General features: G+C 42.6%; 1 protein-coding gene and 1 long non-coding RNA gene across 2 annotated transcripts in view; one reads left to right on the top strand and one right to left on the bottom strand.

The window, feature by feature from the left end:
* The window catches only part of LOC138970801 (uncharacterized), a 101,992-nt gene that overhangs the window by 7,210 nt on the left and 74,051 nt on the right, over positions 1–20,731 (top strand). The window lies entirely within an intron of this gene.
* LOC138970797 (cysteine--tRNA ligase, cytoplasmic-like) overlaps positions 4,612–20,731 on the bottom strand; it is a 173,912-nt gene continuing 157,792 nt past the window's right edge. Inside the window, exons 9-21 of the mRNA XM_070343332.1 lie at positions 19,523–19,644; positions 18,786–18,892; positions 18,209–18,337; positions 16,407–16,640; positions 15,723–15,823; positions 14,502–14,542; positions 12,888–13,036; positions 11,850–11,918; positions 10,987–11,068; positions 9,491–9,639; positions 8,564–8,623; positions 7,754–7,837; positions 4,612–6,817 (exon numbers count right to left, since the gene is read on the bottom strand). Of these exons, the coding sequence (XP_070199433.1) occupies positions 6,683–6,817; positions 7,754–7,837; positions 8,564–8,623; positions 9,491–9,639; positions 10,987–11,068; positions 11,850–11,918; positions 12,888–13,036; positions 14,502–14,542; positions 15,723–15,823; positions 16,407–16,640; positions 18,209–18,337; positions 18,786–18,892; positions 19,523–19,644 (1,462 nt within the window). The 3' untranslated portion in view covers positions 4,612–6,682. The remainder of the gene's footprint in view (positions 6,818–7,753; positions 7,838–8,563; positions 8,624–9,490; positions 9,640–10,986; positions 11,069–11,849; positions 11,919–12,887; positions 13,037–14,501; positions 14,543–15,722; positions 15,824–16,406; positions 16,641–18,208; positions 18,338–18,785; positions 18,893–19,522; positions 19,645–20,731) is intronic.

Raw genomic sequence — 20,731 nt, 5'->3', positions numbered from 1 at the left:
TTGTGTTTCTATAACCCACCGAACTCTGACATGGATTACAGGATCTCAGTTTTCGTGCGCACTTGGTCTTGTGCTTGTGTGTACACACGAAGGGGGTTGAGTCACTAGCAGGTCTGCACATAAGTTGACCTGGGAGATCGGAAAAATCTCCACTCCCACCAGGCGGCAGCGACCGAGATTCGAACTCACGACCTCCCGACTAGGAGGCCGACGTCTTACCACCATGCCACTGCGCCCGTCGACCTCATAACAATTCTAAGAGTTTCAGTTTTTGTTTCAGTGTGTAATACAAAGCTACATCTTTACTGTGTCAAGTTTCAAGGACAGTGGTATTTCAAAAAAAGAGAAAAACGGAAAAATGTGTTACACAATCGACAGGTCCTGAGACTTGAAATGTCGTGCCGGAATGAGTTGTGCCTTTATCATTGTTTTTCTAAGTCCCTATTGTTTCCCCCTCCCCCCGATACCAGTCGTTCTTTTGGTGATTCAATCATAGGCTATGGAGGAAGCTGGAGCTCTCCTCTTGTCTTTCCGAGAAGGTAGGACGGAAGAGTACCCCCACCCCACCCTCCCAGTGTCATATGCGCCTGTGGTTGAGTAAACAGGGACTGGGACCGGCCGCTGGGCATGATTTTAAGGTCCAATAGTAAAGTGTACAAAAGGCTTTACCACTGCAGTCTGTATCAGGTTTTTATGCAGTTTCACAGTCTACCTGGGTTCCACTCATTGTGTAATAATAATAAAACATAGCATGTGGATATAACTCAGTGGTTCCGTTCAGTGGTTCAGATTTCGCACTGGTTTGTTCCCGTCCTTCGATCGACTCGTGTACAATATCGTTTGAAACTGATTTCGGAGGACGGGAGCAATTACGAATCCTAATTCAGATCGATTCACTGCACTGAACTAGTCTGCATAAACAAAAGCCACTGCACCGAAGTCGAAGTGGTCTTTTAATACGAAAAGAAACCGTGCAAAATCCTGGTAACAATTAACTTAGCAGGCTGTGTCAAGTTTTGTCATGATCATTTCGTACATGAATGCAGGGGGGTATCATAGTCACGGTACCACCCTCCCATCCCCTCTCCGACAGTGTGTGTGTGTGTGTGTGTTTGATTATGTGTGTGTGTGTGTGTGTGTGTACACGCCCCTGGTACAACCAGAGGCAACTTGCATTCGAATAAAATGACACAAAAGCGAAACATAATTATTTGCAGTCAAACTATAAATACATACCAGCTGCACGCGTCATTCGCAGTGAGGAACGGCCAACAGTGGGGTCACTATCTCCGTGTACAAAAACAAAAGCCACACTCATCTGAACTTGTCGTGTTTTTCCTTTCGTCACTCTCAGTCGCAAAGGAGACACAACGATTTGTGTAGGTTCTGTAGATTTATTAACAGCTGGAACAACGGTGACAATATCTCTCAGCACAGTGTAAGAAAGAACAAGTGCAAGACTGGTAAAGAACAACAATACGTGTGCGCAGCCCTACTTATATAGTTAATGGACATACGAGAATATTCGGGAAACATCGACACTAATCTGGTTAGATCTACACAGTTCCATCTGTTCGATGAGCGTCTACGCTTACGTCATGAGTGACTGCGCACTAAATCAAAGTAAGTTCCATAATGTTCTTTATCCTTCCATTCGATTCCAGTGGTATCTAGCGATCTCCACAACACCTCCCCACTTAAACTGATGCTACTCCTCAAGCATCAACAGCAAAGTCTCTCTGTGGGTTTGCGTGTTCTCTTTGACCGTCTTGGATTGTCTGGTCCATACTCTGGAACGGATGGAGTACCTTTGGGTTTGGTCTGTCTCCGAGTTTGTGGCACAGTTTCCAAGATCTCCATGGGGTGATCTGTTACAAGTTCAGAAACAGTGTCCACTTCCTCACCAGGTTCATTGTCTTCCTCAGTGGTGTAGCGTGGCTGTAGCTGTTCCCAGTGTCGTCTCCATACTGGACCATGAGGAATGACCATGACGTTGAAGCAGCGAGTACCCAGAGACTTCTTGATGACTGCTGGTACCCATCGGGGTTGTTTGTCTCGGCGAGGTCCATGGTACAGAGCATACACAGGATCTCCGGCCTTGTACTGTCTGGTTACCTTGACGACAGCTTTCAAGTCTGGAGTCATCTGAGACTTGGATGCCTCCTTGGATTGCTTGCCCTGAGCGATGTGGGCTGGCGAGGGCAGCAGAGTGTCGATCCTTGTCCGTAACTGCCTGGAATTCAAGAGTTCACTCGGAGAGAAACCACAGGATGTCGGCGTTCTCCGGTACTGCATCAAGAACTCTTGAAGAGCACGCTTCGGTGGCAAAGAAGATTTTCTCAGTGCTTGTTTGAATGTCTGCACCAAACGTTCGGCGGCTCCATTGGTAGCAGGATGATATGGTGCCCCTGTCAGGTGCGTGATCCCCCGTTCCTTGCACCAGCTCTGAAATTCTTCAGAAGTGAAGGTCGGCGCGTTGTCAGTGACAAGTGTGTGAGGCAATCCAAAATGAGCAAAATCTTCTTCCAGCAGGTCTAGAGTGGCTCTAGAGGACGTGGATGACGTAGGATGAATGCATGGATACTTGGAGTAAGCATCCGTGATCACCAGCCAGTCTCTACCCATGAAGTTGATTGCATGGTCCAGGTGTAAGCGGCTCCACGGCTTTTCTGGTAGCATCCATGGGTGAACTGGAGGCTTGGATGGCTTGTTCTGATGTTCACCGCACGAGTCACATCGTCGAGTAGCCATCTCAATAGCAGCATCGATACCGGGCCAGTAAACAGCAGTTCTTGCCAACTGTTTCATGCGTTCCATGCCGAAGTGTCCGAGATGCAGCAGATCAAGGATCTTGGACTGCAGGCTCTGTGGAATCACCACTCTCGATCCATGGACGAGGCATCCGTGGCAGATACTGAGAGAGTCCGACATCACATAATAATAATATAATCACATCACAGACGTGCAGTCCCCAAGACAGAAGCGTAACAAAAAGAATTAACGAAAAAGCCACCTCCACAAGCCTTTCTAAGAATGAAGTAACTCAGATCTGCCACTGCCGTCTTGTAAGGTAGTCTTGAAGAGAACAGTGACTGTGTGTAAGCAAGCGTGTAATGTCGCGGTAGCATTGTACACACACGGTCAGCCGGCCGGCCGTGCTAACGCATGGTCAGGTTGCCTGGACACGGCTACAACTGCCTGTATGCTGTGTGTGTGTGCATGATGTTCGGTGGCAACTTCGGACTCAGCTGAGAGTGGCATAAGGCGTCTAATGCTGTGGGCCGTTTTGACCTGTCTGGTATTGGTCAAGCCATGTGAATTCGCCCGGGCCGCGGGAATATATGACAAGGGAAGGGTATGACCTTGTGCTGGAAGACAGATTGCCAGCCCTCCAACCCCCATCCCCCTTTCATACATGTGCCTGTGCTTTGGATACGTTGTGTGGTATCGATGACAAAAGTTACGTTTTACGGTTTACGATTTTACCGTAGGAAAATGAAATACAGTAAAGTTTTTTTTAACATACTTTTGCTGTACAATTTTGTTACAACCCCCGCCCCCTCACATACACACACACAGACAGACAGACATTGAATCACCAAAGAAAAGACCACTTGCAAGGAGACACAAAAATGTTTATTGATCCAGCACATCAAAGACGGACAACAGACTTCTACACAAATGTGAGGAAAATGTTCACATGATACAAAAACCCTGCTTAGATTTTGAGGTGAAACACGACAGACTCAACACTTCCTCAAGCACTCTTCTGGAAAGAAGGCTCGAATAAACTTAAACAATAACAAGAAGAGCAAACGCTCGATCGAGTCACTTTCGCAGTTCTGAATATTATATGAGGCATCAGATGGACAGGAAGAAATTGCTATTCACAACACAATACAGATGTAAATAATTTGATGTAAAGAATAATCCTATAAAGTTTGAATCAAATCCGATGAATAGTTTCAGAGATATGATATTTCAATTTTTTTCCTTCAAGACATACCTGTGACCTTGAAAAAGGTCAAAGGTCACCAAAGCAGACGTCAAAGTGTAGAGGTCACTGGGAGTCACGTTCACATAAAATTTGAGCCCGGTCACTTTTATAGTTTCCGAGAAAAGCCCAACGTTAAGTTGTGTGTTGCCGAACAGAAAAGGCTAGTTATCTCCCTTGTTTTTCTGATAATGTTCGTAAAAGGCTACAGATGTAAATACTTTGATGTAAAGAATAATCCTACAAAGTTTCAATCACATCCGATGAACTTTGTCAAAGATATAAAATGTCTAATTTTTCCTTTGACGCTGACCTGTGACCTTGAAAAAGGTCAAAGGTCAACGAAACCATCGTTAAAGTGTAGAGGTCATTGGAGGTCACGACTAAACAAAATATGAGCCGGATCGCTTTGATAGTTTCCGAGAAAAGTCCAACGTTAAGGTGGTGTCTACGGCCGGCCGGCCGGCCGGCCGGCCGGACAGACTAACACTGACCGATTACATAGAGTCACTTTTTCTCAAGTGACTCAATAAAAGCACTAATATTACCACCCAAACATCCTGATTATTTTTAACACCCCAGCCCCCCCCCCCCCCCAAAAAAAACAAAAACCCCAACCTCACAAAAAAAAACACAAAAAAACCCCGATAATCAGAAATAATGAATTAAGGGACTGTATTAGGTTACGAGAGTACAGCTCTAAACAACTTTGGTATTGCAGATACTCAAATATATGGTCAAATACAAGCGATACCGGTGACTATACAAAACACTCTTCTAAATGTTAAAAGGAGCGGACATTTTTTTTTTTACTTGTACCCCAACCCTTGTGCACATTTTGATCTTGTTCTTTAGCCCAAGAAGTACATTTTTAGCTCTGGTTAAAATTATTTAAATAAAGCAAAATTGATAAATGAGTACAATACTTTTTGTGATGGAATGGCTCATATCTAGTGGCAAGGAGATTCAAAGACTTCTATACTGCATGATGCCAACAAATATAACGTTTTTATTAAAAATGGCTGCGCAGTTTTCTCAGAAACTTGGAATATTTCTTTAATGTGCCTATACACCTACACCATTTTTTATCTGGCAAAACTGTTGTCAAAAATAAAAATAAATGCCCTTTTTTTTTTTAACCAATCGGATGTCATTTATTTCTAGCACATTAGATTTGAAATAATACGATTTGTGAGCAATGGCGAAACACTGAAAGTACATGTGTATTAGTCTAAAGGAGCTGATTTTTTCTTCTTTTTCTAAGAATGATACCATGCCAGAGATGTTGTGTGCTTAGTAGGCAGGTTAGAAAGTCACTTTTTCAAAGTTTTGAATGAAATTTCGAGTAGGCAAGAGAACAGATCGTGAGAAAACTTCCTGGAATGTGGATGCCATGGAAAAGACTCCCTTCCTTTCAAGAGCTGCTGCTAACACGTGTCAACATGAAAAACAAACATGCCTAATTCTAACCTTTACGTAAGATGTGAAAGATGTTATGCAATGTGACCATCACCATCATTGATTACTGTGGAATCATACCAAAACATGACTAAGATCACTGAGGTGCTTGGGCTATTGAAGGTTACATGATTGTATGTAAATATATATAACAAATCAAAATAAAGTGTTGTGGTTATCAAACAATAATCAAATGAGAATAGACTAAAGTAATTTGATGATTCCTTGAGCACAACAACAACAAAAGTTGAAAGTTGAAAGAAATGTGAATGCGAGTATATCTTTAATTCATAAATTTCATTAGTTACATTAGTCATACAAAACACATGATGAACCTTACTCTGTTTCCCCTTCTTTCTAGACGGTCAGAACTGAAATCTCGGAAATCAGTGTTCTCAAGACAGACTGACAAACTCCAATGAATTCAAGCAGCATTATGGACAAAATAAATGTATTATCGCACACATACATTTTACTTTAACTAGAGGATACAGTCCCTAAGCACCGTTAAACTGACAGTGTTAACTCAAATAAGGTGTCTACATGTACATGTACATACACAAATGGTAACGATATCTGTAGATCTATCTAACAACAATAAAAGGACAGGTCATATCTATTCAATTTTACAATAACTTACACAAACCACCAGAGGAATATGAATCATGAGTCTATCTAAACCTGATACTTTCAGAGTGCTAACAGGTAAACATAATTATGAATTATTCATGGGCAGGTTACAAAAAATAGAAAACATGTGAAAATGTAAGTTTTTGCAGGCTGTTTGTTATACATGATGCATAATAAACTGGGATTCAGTTATTAGTTTTGGGTCTACTGTTGAAGATATAACTGTTTCAGAAACAAAGTTGGAGTTCGATGGAAAAAAAACAAGCACCATTCCAAAAATGAATAACTAAACCAAAACTTCAAAATACATTCAAAAATGTTTCACAGTTCACACAAAAAATTAGATAGATCAGAGAAAATCTTCAGCATTCATTTAAACTTCACAAATGTTGCTAGCTTTGTAAAAAAACCAAAAACAAAACAAAACAGCACAAGATGAAAAAAACCCAATGACAGATTGTAAACTTGCAGTACATTTCAATGATCAGTGGTTTTTATGCTAAGAATTAAAGACACAGTACAACATCAATGACAAAGCAGCACATCATGACTGGATTGGAGATTGCAGGCCCCAAGACTGAGGAATGGAGGATGGAGGGATCAGGAATCCCCGTGACCCTCCTGGGATTTGAGGAACTCCTTGTACTTCTTGTCCTGAGCTTCGTACAGCTTGGCCAGTTTCTTCACTGCAGACTTGGGCAGCTCTTTGCCCTCCGCGTCATGGGTTGGCATGCCCTGGGGAGAAATAAACAGTTTTAACCTTCGCCAGTCCGGGTTATCGACTACACACGGAAGACATCATGGGGCCGTGCGGACCCATGCTTCTCAAAGATGCACGCTTTTCCTTCTTTGAGAAACATGGGTCTGCACGGCCCCACGATGTTTGTAGTCTAAATTTGACCATTGTTTTTTTGTATTACTTCTCGCTGAAATTTTAGGCCTGAGGCATTCTTAAAAGCTCATTAAAAAATTCCAACTAGTTGAAGAGATATTAATGCAATTAAACACCCTTCTGGGTCCACACGGACCCACGACCACCAGCGAAGATTAAAATATAATAATATAATAAATAATAATGAACACTTATGAATCGCCCCTTCTCGCTAGAGCTCACGGCGATGTACAATAGCAAAAAAACTCATGTGATGTATCCACTGAACAGTTAAAACAATGACTGCCTCGACATGTGTCAAATGTAATATTTTGGCACAATCTAGCATGGTATTGTAGAACAATGATCGTCTCGATCTGCATCAAATGTCATATTTTGGTAAAATCTGCAAATGACATACTAATAAATGTGTTTGGATTTCCATGGTTTTATCTTGCCTTTGGCTCATGCAAAGTGTATGCGGTCATCTCAAACCAGCTAGACTGTCAAAAACGAGCTGAGATGGCCTTTCAATGTTTTTTTGTAATGGCCTGTATTGGTTTTAATCCAAGAGCAAAATCCATAACTTTTTTTGCTCTAAACAAAACAAATCCATACTGAACTATCAATTTACTTTCACAGAGAGAGACAATAACACAGAGAGAGAGAGAGAGAGAGAGAGAGAGAGAGAGAGAGAGAGAGAGAGAGAGAGAGAGAGAGAGAGAGAGAGAGAGAGAGCGAGAGAGAGCGAGAGAGAGAGAGAGAGAGAGAGAGAGAGAGAAACAAACAGACAGTCTTACCTTATCATCAAACTTGGAATATTTTTCGGTCTGTCCGGTGAACAGCTGTGAAGGAGGGATCTTCTTTTGGGCATCCTTCTCCGCCTGCAAATGAAATTGAACACAAACACATGACAAATACCCACAGTGCTGGTTACATTATAATCCACGCAAGTCAGCAAGATGATTCTTGTCAGTAACAGCAGGAGCAATGGGGAGTTTGCTGTATAAATGTACTTTTGACACATCTGGACAAGTTCAAAACAAGGACACAATCTCATACCATCAGAAAAAAATCAAAAATCTACAAAGTGATGTAATTGTGTGACTAACATAGCTAACACTGTCATCAAGTAGGAAAGTTTCAGTAACAATTGTGCTTTTCTGCTTTTGCAGACGTTCCTGAAGCCAATACAGGGGCGGATCAGTTCATTTTATGGGGGGGGGGGGGCGGTTCCAAAAGTATATTGTGAAGATATGGGTGTGAAGGCGCGAACCGCCGAGCTGACGGTGCGAAGCGCATAGCTTGCTAGGGGGGTCCGGGGGCATGCCCCCCCAGAAAATTTTGAAGAAAAGGATGCAAAATGGTGCATTCTGAGGATGATCATTGCTCCCCAACAACAACACCCAAAAAAACAAAAAACAAATTTTTATGGCTGAAACCCCAGAAACCCCCCCCCCCCCCCCCTGCAATACTCAATATATTGAAGAAATCTCTCTCTCTCTCAATCTCACACACACACACCCACACCCTAATGCACGTACAAATACATGCACTCACTCACACATACACACACACACACACACTAATACCGTTTCATGTCTACATACTTTAGCTGCTTCTTGTGCCTTCTTCTTCTCCTCCTTTTCTCTTCTCTTTGCTTCCTCTTGCTGCAAACAAATGAAGAAAAAAATGTTAACAATGATGAGTAATTGGTTTGAACTAAGCTGTTGAAGTAGCAGTTGATCCTGTGTGGTCCTGTAATTCCATGGTCCCTGAATGAGACGAGAATGATTCAGATTAAAATCCTGCTAAGATGAAGTACAGCTGTGGGAAGATTGAAAGCGCAATCTGCTCATTTGGACAGGGTAAAAAAAAACACAAAACAACAACAAAAACAATTAAAACAAAAATAAAATGCAAACTACGGTAATGTATGTACATGTACATAATAATAATAATAATAATGGACATTTGCTATAGCGCATAATCATATATATGCTCAATGCGCTTTACATATTAATTTCTGCGTGTGAGATGGAATATTTTACACAATATATCACGCATTCACATCGGCCAGCAAACCTCAAGCCTATTAGGGCGAGCATTCACCTTTCACGGCCTTTATTCCAAGTCACACGGGTATTTGGTGGACATTTTTAGGTATGCCTATACAATTTTTGCCAGGAAAGACCCTTTTGTCAACCGTGGGATCTTTAACGTGCACACCCCAATGTAGCGTACACGAAGGGACCTCGGTTTTTCGTCTCATCCGAAAGACTAGCACTTGAACCCACCACCTAGGTTAGGAAAGGGGGGAGAAAATTGCTAACGCCCTGACCCAGGGTCGAACTCGCAACCTCTCGCTTCCGAGGCAAGTGCGTTACCACTCGGCCACCCAGACATGTAATCTTCCCCTTGGGTTGACCCACAACAAACAAAACTACCATGGAACCCCCTTTTCAAGACTCCCCAATTTAAAACACCCTCCATGTTAAGACCTGATTTGCTGTGTAAGAAAGGGGGTTCCATCGTACCTTGAATTTCTCCTCGCGTTCCTTGAGCAGCGTGTCCTTGTCGACCAGCTTGATGACGCTGGGCTGACCCTCCACGTCCTCCAGTCTCACCCCCAGGTTGGGCAGCACCGTGTCGCGCACCTCGTCGCACACTTTCAGGATGGGGGCAGCTGCACATCAAAAAGTGGAGGGAATGGGTGGATGAATAACAGAGGGAACTTGTAGCGTGCACGGTTATTCTCTTTTCAGCTCAAGGACACACACAAACCACACACTCCAAAACACAAACCACACACACTCCAAAACACACACACTCCAAAACACAAACCACACACACTCCAAAACACAAACCACACACACTCCAAAACACAAACCAAAACACACGCTTCGTGATAGTGTGTGGTCAAATCACACTGGCACTTGTCAGTGGTTATTGTGCTAAAGTGATGTTGCGCTAGTGGAAGTTGGGCCCGTGGAATGTCAGAATGTCACGCTAGTAGAATGTCGCTCTAGTGGATGTCATTGCCTGTGGGATCTCGGGCTTGTGGAAGTAGCGCAAGTGGAGTCGAGCTACTGGCATGAGACAAGCCAACAGTATTCAGCTAATTCCTTCAGCGAGTCTGACAAGCAAACAATACAGTGATACCTGCCACGTAAGGCCTAATTTAAAACTTCTCCCTTTTAAAGATCGTGCTTTCTCAGATTATCTGTAAATTTACCTCTCCTTTCATCACAGGTACCACTGTGTTTCAACTGCCCTGACATGTATAGCTGAAGTATGCACACAATACATGACAAAAAATGACACTCAGTTTCATAAGAAATCTCTGCTGTCTCAATAAATAACAAGTCCTTTCAAGCGATATATCAAGCTTTCCCAATAGCCAACTTGCACAATACCCCGCTTGAATAGCTCTCCGGTGCGAAAGATAAGGAAGGTTCACTTCCCTGCGGGCAAATGTTTTGCTCTCACAAGCGCTGGTGTTCTCTGGCTTGTGTTAAAATTTTTATTTTTTTAAACTCGATCGCCTTTCCTTTGTGCACGGGCCATGCTTGGGTACTTTGAACGAACTTTAGGATTATTCTCGCGGCTATCATTGCTGCAGCACACTGTTCACATTGAACATTCACAATTTTCAAGGCGAAGTGTCCGCATTGAAACGCAACCTCTCACAAAGCTATCCGGACATGCCCGCATTTTGCGGCAGATCTCGCAAGGCCACGCAAGTTAACGCAGATTTATCGCGCGATTTGGCGGCACAGGCCGACAGGGCAAGGCGCCTATTGATATTACAGGCCAGCTAGTCACTTGCAAGGACTGTGTCTAAAACATGTGTGGACAGTCGATCTTCCTCAATAAAAGTAAAAGTATTCACTCTTTCACAAGCCATACAAACTGGACAGAGTTAATATTTCCAGAGTTCCTTGAGGGATAACCTGATGGGACTATATGAAATTACCTTACCGTACCTTATTTAGAACATCATGTTTTGTGTACAAATTAGATAAGTGCTTACCTTTGAGCTCGCGGGCAGACTGGCGCACCTCATCTCTGAACTTGGAGAAGGTCGACAGGTATGGCATCACTGTTTCCTCCAGCTGTAGCAACAACACAACAGGAATGTTCTATCATTGTTACAGAAGTAATTATTATAGGGTGGCTTTCAGATCCTAGGTTAAATGTAAATGGAGCACTGACAATGCAAGAAAACTGCTGACAAATGTCAACAACAGAGCATTATAAAAAAAACTAGCCCCCCCCCCTCCACACACACACAGAGAGTGCATCATACAAATGACTAAAATGGCAAAGAAGCAAACATGTATTAACACATGAAATACTTTTTACTTAATTCCTGATAAGATTTACAGATTGTCAGATTCTCCAAAACAACTGAATTCCACAAAGACACCAAGAATAAGCCGCACCTAAGAGAGAAGGCATTTCTGCCCATAATTTAGTCAGAGTGAATCGTGAATTTGTCCAAATAATAGTAACTCGCTTTCAGGCACACGTGTGGCGTGTATACACAACACAGTGAGAAATATCAGATATAAGTTTGGACAGGCTGTTCTTTCATTAAATTGACTGACTGCGGCTAGATTGTCTGCTTCGCGTTGTGCAGTTTCAGGTGTGGAGAATCTGGACCGATTTTCTAAAATGTGTGACATCATAGCTACATGTACACATCTTGGCTACACGTCGTGGATCTAAACCTCTCTATTTAATGAGTCCTGGCATGCACTTTTCCAGTTTAGTGCGTGGCAGGACCCCTTCCATGTATTTCTGGTATGTATTTGTTGGCTTCTAGCGCGTACAGGACTTGAGGTCGAACAGTTTGGGGAGCCCATGTGGAAACGGCAAAACAGTCAAACTCACGTTTCCGCTCTGCCCTGCGGTTCCCTGAGGGAATCCAATGGACTGGTCACGTGGTACGGCGCCAAACACCTGCACCACAAAGATCATTCGATGAATACACAATATTGCACTCATTCACTACCCACTTCCTAGCAAAATTGATCATGCGTTGGTAGCTGTGGGTACATTCTGTGCAACTCCTCTTTTGAGACCTCTAATAATGTGAGAAAATCCGGCCTTACAACTTCATCTTCTTCTTCTGCGTTCGTGGGCTGAAACTCCCACGTACACTCGTGTTTTTTTGCACGAGTGGAATTTTACGTGTATGACCGTTTTTTACCCCGCCATTTAGGCAGCCATACGCCGTTTTTTCGGAGGAAGCATGCTGGGTATTTTCGTGTTTCTATAACCCACCGAACTCTGACATGGATTACAGGATCTTTTTCGTGCGCACTTGGTCTTGTGCTTGCGTGTACACACGGGGGTGTTCGGACACCGAGGAGAGTCTGCACACAAAGTTGACTCTGAGAAATAAATCTCTCGCCGAACGTGGGGACGAACTCACGCTGACAGCGGCCAACTGGATACAAATCCAGCGCGCTACCGACTGAGCTACATCCCCGCCCGGGGCCTTACAACAAAGGAGGGAGTCTTATAATGGAGGTAACCTGACAGATGTGATGAACTGAAAATCTGACAGCGCAAGGTCTTAAAAGGGGGGGTGAGGGGGTTGTACCGTACTAACAACATAACATATAGCCAAAGCCTCTGTATTGTGCACAAAAGAAATACACTCGAGTAAAAGTAAGCTAACTGGAGATGAATATTATGTTGAATGAGTTTAGCAGGAAGATTCCTGTACCATTGTTCCTTGTGGCTGTTTACATTCATTTTGCCCTGCATGCTTTACACCAGAAGCAAACACAACGATCCCCCTCACCCTTCCACTCAGCCCATCTCTAATTAGTCCAATAACAAACACAACGATCCCCCTCACACTTCCACTCAGCCCATCTCTAATTAGTCCAATAACAAACAAAACCCATCAGCGTTGTTCACCTTGAAAAGGTCAGTGATGTAGATGGCAACGTTCTCCAGCAGACGGCGATTGGGACGACGCTTTGCTGCACGTGCCTGAGCGATGTAGGAATTGCCGGCTGTCACCAGCTCTCTGACGTGCTCCAGGGCGGTCCGGGTGTCGATGGAGTCTGAAAACAAAACAGCTCTTAGCATTGCCGTACAATTTACAGATACAGTGGAACTACCCACCTCCACACATACATCTTTCTCTCCAAGGCCTAATCTCACCCCCCCACCCCCCCCAAAAAAAAGAAGAGAGCATGATTCTTCTCTTCGGTATTTGCCGGATGTGACTTCCACATACGCTCGTAGGCACAATTAGTGTGGTTTTACGGCTGTTTACTACTCTGACTGTAGCGTAAAATATAAGGGCGATAAATATTAGGCCTAGCACAATTTCTAACTTCAGATAATCAAATGCAACATGTTTGTCTTTACAGTAAAACCTGCATCCAGCGGACCCTTAATTCGGCGGACACCTTTGCATAACGGACACTTCAAGTGAGGACGGATGTATTTTACACTCAAAAACACCTTAAAAGAGCGGACACCTCAAAGGCGCGGACGCGGACACTCTTTTTTGGTCCCGATTTGGTTCGTTACCTGTCAACAACGGTCCGCCATCTTGGTTCTGCAAATTCTCGCTGGCGATGTGAACGCGCGAGAAGCTTATTTTGTAAGCCAACGACAGCACTTGAAAGATTGATTTTTTGTATGGTGCACGCTCATTGGTCGATGCCGTGAATTAAACTGAACTCACAAACAAAAACAAGTTAGGGTTTCTACTTTCTGTACTGTGATGCATCTTCGTCTCATCCTTCGTCGATCGCGGTCTCATCGTGTCAAAACGGAAATTTCTGACTTTAGAAGAAAGAGTCGATGTGATAAAGAAATTGAACGGCGAACTCTTCGAGTGGTTTTCGAGAGCTCGATCAAAGAATATTCCCGTGAATGGCCCATTGCTTCAGATAAGAAACCGATTGCACCTCTTTCTCTCTCTCGCTCGTTCTCTCTCTCGCTCGTCCTCTCTCTCTCTCGCTCAGTCGTTCTCTCTCTCTCTCTCTCTCTCGCTTAGTCGTTCTCTCTCTCTCTCTCTTGCTCGTTCTCGCTATCGCTCGTTCTCTGTTCTCTCTCTCTCTCTCTCTCGCTCAGTCGTTCTCTCTCTCTCTCTCTCTCTCTCTCTCTCTCTCTCTCCCTCCCTCTCGCTCGTTCTCTCTCTCGCTCGTTCTCCGTTCACCCTGAAATGCTGACAGCTGTCATGAACTTGAGTAGCATTCTGAAGATGTGCGTCTGAACCAAGCCAGACTGATTCTGGTTTTGTACATACATGTTGCATGTTGAACTTGTTTTCTTTGTCACTTTCTGTATGACTACATGTAATGCACAGTTTAGAATAAAACTATTTGGCTGTTTTTTTTCTTCCCAAAAAATGTCTGCGCATTCATATTCAAAAGAAAGGACACCTTTGTACAAAGGACAGTGGCAAGGTTCCCCAAGGGTGTCCTTTGCTCGCAGGTTTTACTGTAGTTACTTTGATCAAATAATTCTATGCATTTCTCTTCCTCACACACATGTAAACAGAGTTACACTCACCGCACAGAGCCTCATAAACAGCTTGCTTTTTCTGGAGAAACCTGTGGGCAGAAACAAAGCACCATAATGCATGGCAAAAGACAAAACTGTCTCAATACACCCTTTCGGAGTCTCAGGCGAGAGTCCGCGCATTGCATGCTGGGATTGCAAATTGTACCAAACACGAGGTCTTCAGAAGAGGTACATTGCCGATTGCGTTCAAATTTTCCCTCGTAAGCTCTTATCTCTTTGATATTTCTGTGGTTTTTGTCCCACGATAGTTTCATGATTTAAGCGGAATGGATCTCGAGTGTGTTTGGTACAACGGAGCGCCCCCTGCCGCCAAAAATGTGACTAGCCGCGCATGCGCACTCGAAACTCCGAAGGGGTGTATTAACATGTGATATGAGAAATGTTTAAATACCATCCCAATCAATTTCATCTTTTGACCAATACCATTGTCCAATGCAATATTTGACCTAACTTATTCTAAACTCTATTTCAAAATCAAACAAAAAATTCTACACAGATCCTGGATGCAAGACAAACCCTCAATGCTGCAGTTTCCTCGAGTTTTTTGTGTCTTCAGACAAATTTTGCACCCTCTGGGTGGTCGTAAGGAAGGGAAGTAACTGGGTAAAATCCCTTGTGCATCAAGGGACATAATTTGAGAACAGAAATGTACACAAATAACTTGGCTTTTAATATCCATGCAGCCACATCAATTTCATTTTGGCTTTTAAACAATTCTTATTACCAGCTGGCCTAGCTAGCTCAAACACTGACTGATTCAAGGACATTTCAAACTGTTCAGCATGAGATCTGCATGGCAGTACACATTATTCAAATCACTATGTAAAAGTCAAAGCTTCACAGATATGCATATTTGCACTGCCATCATACACAAACGTCACAGCCATCCTATAAGTGGCCCCCTAGAGATTTGATATTGATACTGTGCCTTTTGATCCCTTTTAGGCAAACTAGTTATCTTTTTTACCCGTTCAAAATCTTATTGACAGTACAGCTTATCTGTGAAGCTTTGATTATTACAAATCTGCAGGGAAAACCAAAATGCCTGATTATTCACTGAAAATCAGTAACAAGTGATACCAGTATGCTGCATTTTTGCAAGTGATCAAAATACAAAATAACGATAAGCAAGGAGTGTAAAGAACCAGGAGCGTTTGTCTTGTGTTCTCAGTACGTTATCCTTTTCATTGGATCTTTTCAGGTACCCACCTGTTGTTAAAAGCCACCTCCTCTGGGTTCCACTTGTCCCAGGCCTCGATGCCAGAGGCAGGAGTCGTTCTCATGATGTCCTTCACCGTCAAGAAGAACTCCTGCAAGATTTCACACAAAGCATGAGTCAGGCGTTAGCTGCTGTGCTTGTAAAGGGTTCTTGTTTGAGTGTGTGTGTATGTGTGTGTGCATGCGTGCGTGCATGCGTGCGTGCATGCGTGCTTGTGTGTGTGCGTGTGTCTGCATGTCTCTCTCTCGTGCACAAAGCAATGCACAAAATCAAAACGCACATAGATGTATAATGTCAACTACTTAAAGGCAGCAAGTTTTTGATAATACCAAGATGAAGAGATTGATGCCACGACTACGCAACTGCTGCAAACATCTATCAAAGCATTCCAGAAATAAGAAAAGACAGAATTGGCAACAAATCGGGCTCGATCCATCCGCACCTTGACGTAAACAGATTCCAAAGTAACCCCACCTAAATCCATAACTAAAAAAACCAAAACAAACAAAAAACAACAACCTAACAATATAAATAAACAAACAATCCTCAGAGAAAGAAAGAAAGAAAGAAAGAAAGACAGAAAGAAAGACAGAAACTGTGCACTATTCAAGATTCAAAGTGTAACTGTCCTCGTCATAATCAACAAGGATATAAATACGTGTGTCAGCACTTACAGAGAGATGTTTCTCATACTCCAGGGCGATCTCCATAGTTTTCTCTCCATAGTCTAGTGTGTCCTTCCAGGCGTGTAGCAGGAACAGCAGACGGACCTGTCGCGCCGTGTAGCGCGTCAAGGCGTCCTTGATGGTGACAAAGTTCTTGAGCGACTTGGACATCTTGCAGCCCTCGATGGTCAGGTGGCCGGTGTGCAGGAAGTAGCGCACCCAGTGGTCATTCTCATAGTGCGCCTGGGAGGATAGGACAGATTGAGGGGTTGAGAATTGTAGGTGCTCACAGGGCGGGGATGTAGCTCAGTCGGTAGCGTGCTGGATTTGTATCCAGTTGGCCGCTGTCAGCGTGAGTTCGTCCCCACGTTCGGCGAGATATTTATTTCTCAGAGTCAACTTTGTGTGCAGACTCTCCTCAGTGTCCGAACACCCCCGTGTGTACACGCAAGCACAAGACCAAGTGCGCACGAAAAAGATCCTGTAATCCATGTCAGAGTTCGGTGGGTTATAGAAACACGAAAATACCCAGCATGCTTCCTCCGAAAACGGCGTATGGCTGCCTAAATGGCGGGGTAAAAAACTGTCATACACGTAAAATTCCACTCGTGCAAAGTGTACGTGGGAGTTTCAGCCCACGAACGCAGAAGAAGAAGAAGAAGTAGGTGCTCACACTAAAATTGTGTCTGTCTAGCTCTGCAGACCTCAAGCAACAGATGGGTTCCGAAAATAACTCTGCTGGGTTTGTATGTGTTGTGAATACTCTTGGAATTTTCGTTTTAATGTTACATACACTGAACAACTGCACTGATTATTATGCATTTAGTTCAACAACTACACCCATGTGTTTTAATGTTACACACACTGAACAACTGCACTGATTATTATGCATTTAGTTCAATAACTATACATCCATGTTTTTTAATGTTACATACACTGAACAACTGTTCTGATTATTATGCATTTAGTTCAACAACTATACATCCATGTTTTTTAATGTTACATACACTGAACAACTGTACTGATTATTATGCATTTAGTTCAACAACTACACCCATGTGTTTTAATGTTACACACACTGAACAACTGCACTGATTATTATGCATTTAGTTCAACAACTACATCCATGTGTTTTAATGTTACACACACTGAACAACTGTACTGATTATTATGCATTTAGTTCAACAACTACATCCATGTGTTTTAATGTTACACACACTGAACAACTGTACTGATTATTATGCATTTAGTTCAACAACTACATCCATGTGTTTTACGTGATCATCACGGACAAAGAATCTCAGTCCAACTGGGTGTGAAGTCAAGGGACATAACCGCACACCCATGTCATAATGACATGACACTCGCCGGTAAGATTTACGTCCCTTAGATCACAAAAACTAAAAATTGCAGTTAAAAATGAGATTCCAGCCAAGGTAAATGTCTGCAAGAATAGAGACTGGTGGGATGAGTGGGATGAGTGGGATGGGAGTTTATTCGTTTGCCAGTGGCTGCTTCATGCCTGACATTCCCAAGACTTTTCTGAACAAAGTTGTAAAGGTTCTCAAGACTGCCAGAAATATTAGAAAAACTAGACAATCTTAAAATGCAAGCAGATTTACAATCATTTAAGAACAGATAATCTAATGAGTCAAGATCTCAAATGGGGCTGGCAGTGGTGTGGTGTGTGTGTGTGTGTGTGTGTGGAGGGGGGGGTGAGGGCATGTGTGCTTGTTTTAAAAGGGGTGCGATTCCACTCTATGAGGCAATAAGGACAAAGTAAAGCTCCTTATATATGCAAATATACACACCTCTGCTTGAGCGAGTTCGTTGTCATGATGTGGAAACTTCAGATCAAAGCCGCCAGAGTGGATGTCCATAGAGTCTCCCAGAATGCAGCTGGCCATTGCCGAGCACTCAATATGCCAGCCTGGACGCCCCTGTCATAACAATTGTGTATTTTTATGAATATGTAAGCATATACTTTGTGTTTCTCATAAATACAACGTGACAACAAATCTAGGGCCAGTTTCATTAATCACCCATGGAAATAAAGAAGTTGGAGATTGTAGTTTGTCGTTCTTTTTTTATTTTCAGTTTCGTTAAAGCAAAAGAAAGAGTTTAGAATATCTCAGTAGTGTTTCGTTTTCAAGCATGATCTGAAAATAGCACTTAAGTTTCAAAAAGATATTTTTTGTCAAGAATGTAAGAAGGGAAAACAAATCTGGAATGCACTCACACAACAGAAGCTATTTTTCTGCCATAAATTTCAACTTGTTCTTTTACCAAAACAAAACTGTACAGAAAAAGAAGAAGGAAAGGAAGGGGGGGGGGGGGGGGGGGTAGAGAATGTGTAAAACGGCATGTAGACCCACAACTCCAGCATACCTTTCCCCAGGGGGAGTCCCACGAGGGTTCTCCAGGTTTTGATGCTTTCCACAGCGCAAAGTCATTGGCGCTCCTCTTCTCTCCTTGTCCCGTCAGGCTCAGCTCACCTGTTCAAACACACACACATATGCATGAACACAGGCATGCACGCATGTACAGATATAAATTGTGCACATGTAATCACAGACAGGCACACACACACACACACACAGACAGGCACACACACACACAACACACAGACAGACAGACAGACACACACGTACAGAGCGATATAAATGTTGCACATGTAATCACACAAACAATGGCACACAAAGAAACACACACAGAGTGTGAATGTAGAAATGTTTTTGCCAGCTCTACAACTTAACCTACATTTTTCTTCTGTTAGTTTCATTATAGGTTAGGAGAGAGGTCATCTAGTGTTTAGCCAAAACGAGAAAAAAACAACCCACCAAACAAAGCTTTGATAAAAAAAAACATAAAAAAAACCACGAAAGATTTACACATTTGCTCTTTTTTTTTTTTTTACAATTTGAGTCTGTTGCTGAGTGAAATCAAGGAAGTGTCTCAAAAGGCAAAATATATATAAAGTTCAATCCTATTTTTTTTCTCCTGTGCATGCTCGTGCCTGTGTGTGTGTGTATGTGCATTTTTCCATGTGTGTGTCTTCATCTTGTTCAGAAAAGAACAAAATAGTACGTAGCCATAACAAATATTAAAATTCAACAAGATCTTACCTTCTCCTTCAGACAGCGCTTTCTTGTCGCCGTACGCTTCAGGTACAAGCTTGGCATAATGGTGATCCCCCTTGCTGTCGAACCCCACAGTGTCGAAGTACACCGAGCCTTGACTCTCGTAGCTGCACAAACAACAAAGCTCAGATATAATAATATTTAAAAAAATGTGAACAACTCAAGAGCACATTTTATGGAGGTGGTCTTTGGTGTTCTAGCCAAGCGTATCGAATGACAAATGATATAGCTTTGAGAGGCAAAGATCAGAGAAAAAGGCAATACAATGTTTACGAAATTTATAAAAGCCAGACTGCAGATTTTTGTTGCTGCTGTTTAGCTTTGATCTCGGAATACAAGATTTTCGTTGTTAATTCGAGCGAACATGCGATCGAGTGGAATGCCGTAAAATGTTAGCCTCTATTGAGCTATAGAGCGTTTGTGTGTGTGTTCCCTTGTGAGTTTAGTTCTCTGATGTTTTATCTGTTTCTGGCAGATTTTACTACAGAAAATTTTATCGTGCATGCAGGCGTTCACCCATGGTTGAAGGGAGTGGTGTTGCCATGTCTGCTTAACATAGATTTTATTCCTTTCAAAGATGAACTTGCGTCACTGACATACTAGAAATGTTAAGCTGACTGCCTTTCCTTCCCATGTAGAAAAAAAACCAATGTCATACCACAAGTGTTATACATTTGCATTCAAGCCACATATATCATTATAAGTTTTATAAAAAGTTAAACCAGCACACTATGAAGTGCACACATTTGGACAGTTTCAGCAGTACAGAAAAAGATTTAATGATAGATGATCAGTACATACTTTCTTTATTTGGTGTTTAACGTCGTTTTCAACCACGAAGGTTATATCGCGGCGGGGAAAGGGGGGGAGATGGGATAGAGCCACTTGTTAATTGTTTCTTGTTCACAAAAGCACTAATCAAAAAATTGCTCCAGGGGCTTGCAACGTAGTACAATATATTACCTTACTGGGAGAATGCAAGTTTCCAGTACAAACGACTTAACATTTCTTACATACTGCTTGACTAAAATCTTTACAAACATTGACTATATTCTATACAAGAAACACTTAACAAGGGTAAAAGAAGAGACAGAATCTGTTAGTCGCCTCTTACGACATGCTGGGGAGCATCGGGTAAATTCTTCCCCCTAACCCGCGGGGGGTATCAGTACATACAAAAGACACAAATTGGGA

This window comes from Littorina saxatilis, linkage group LG7 (genome assembly GCF_037325665.1).
Source record: "Littorina saxatilis isolate snail1 linkage group LG7, US_GU_Lsax_2.0, whole genome shotgun sequence".
Lineage (NCBI taxonomy): Eukaryota > Metazoa > Mollusca > Gastropoda > Littorinimorpha > Littorinidae > Littorina > Littorina saxatilis.
Note: the sequence above shows the minus strand (reverse complement) of the source record. Positions and strands in the feature narration are given on the sequence as shown.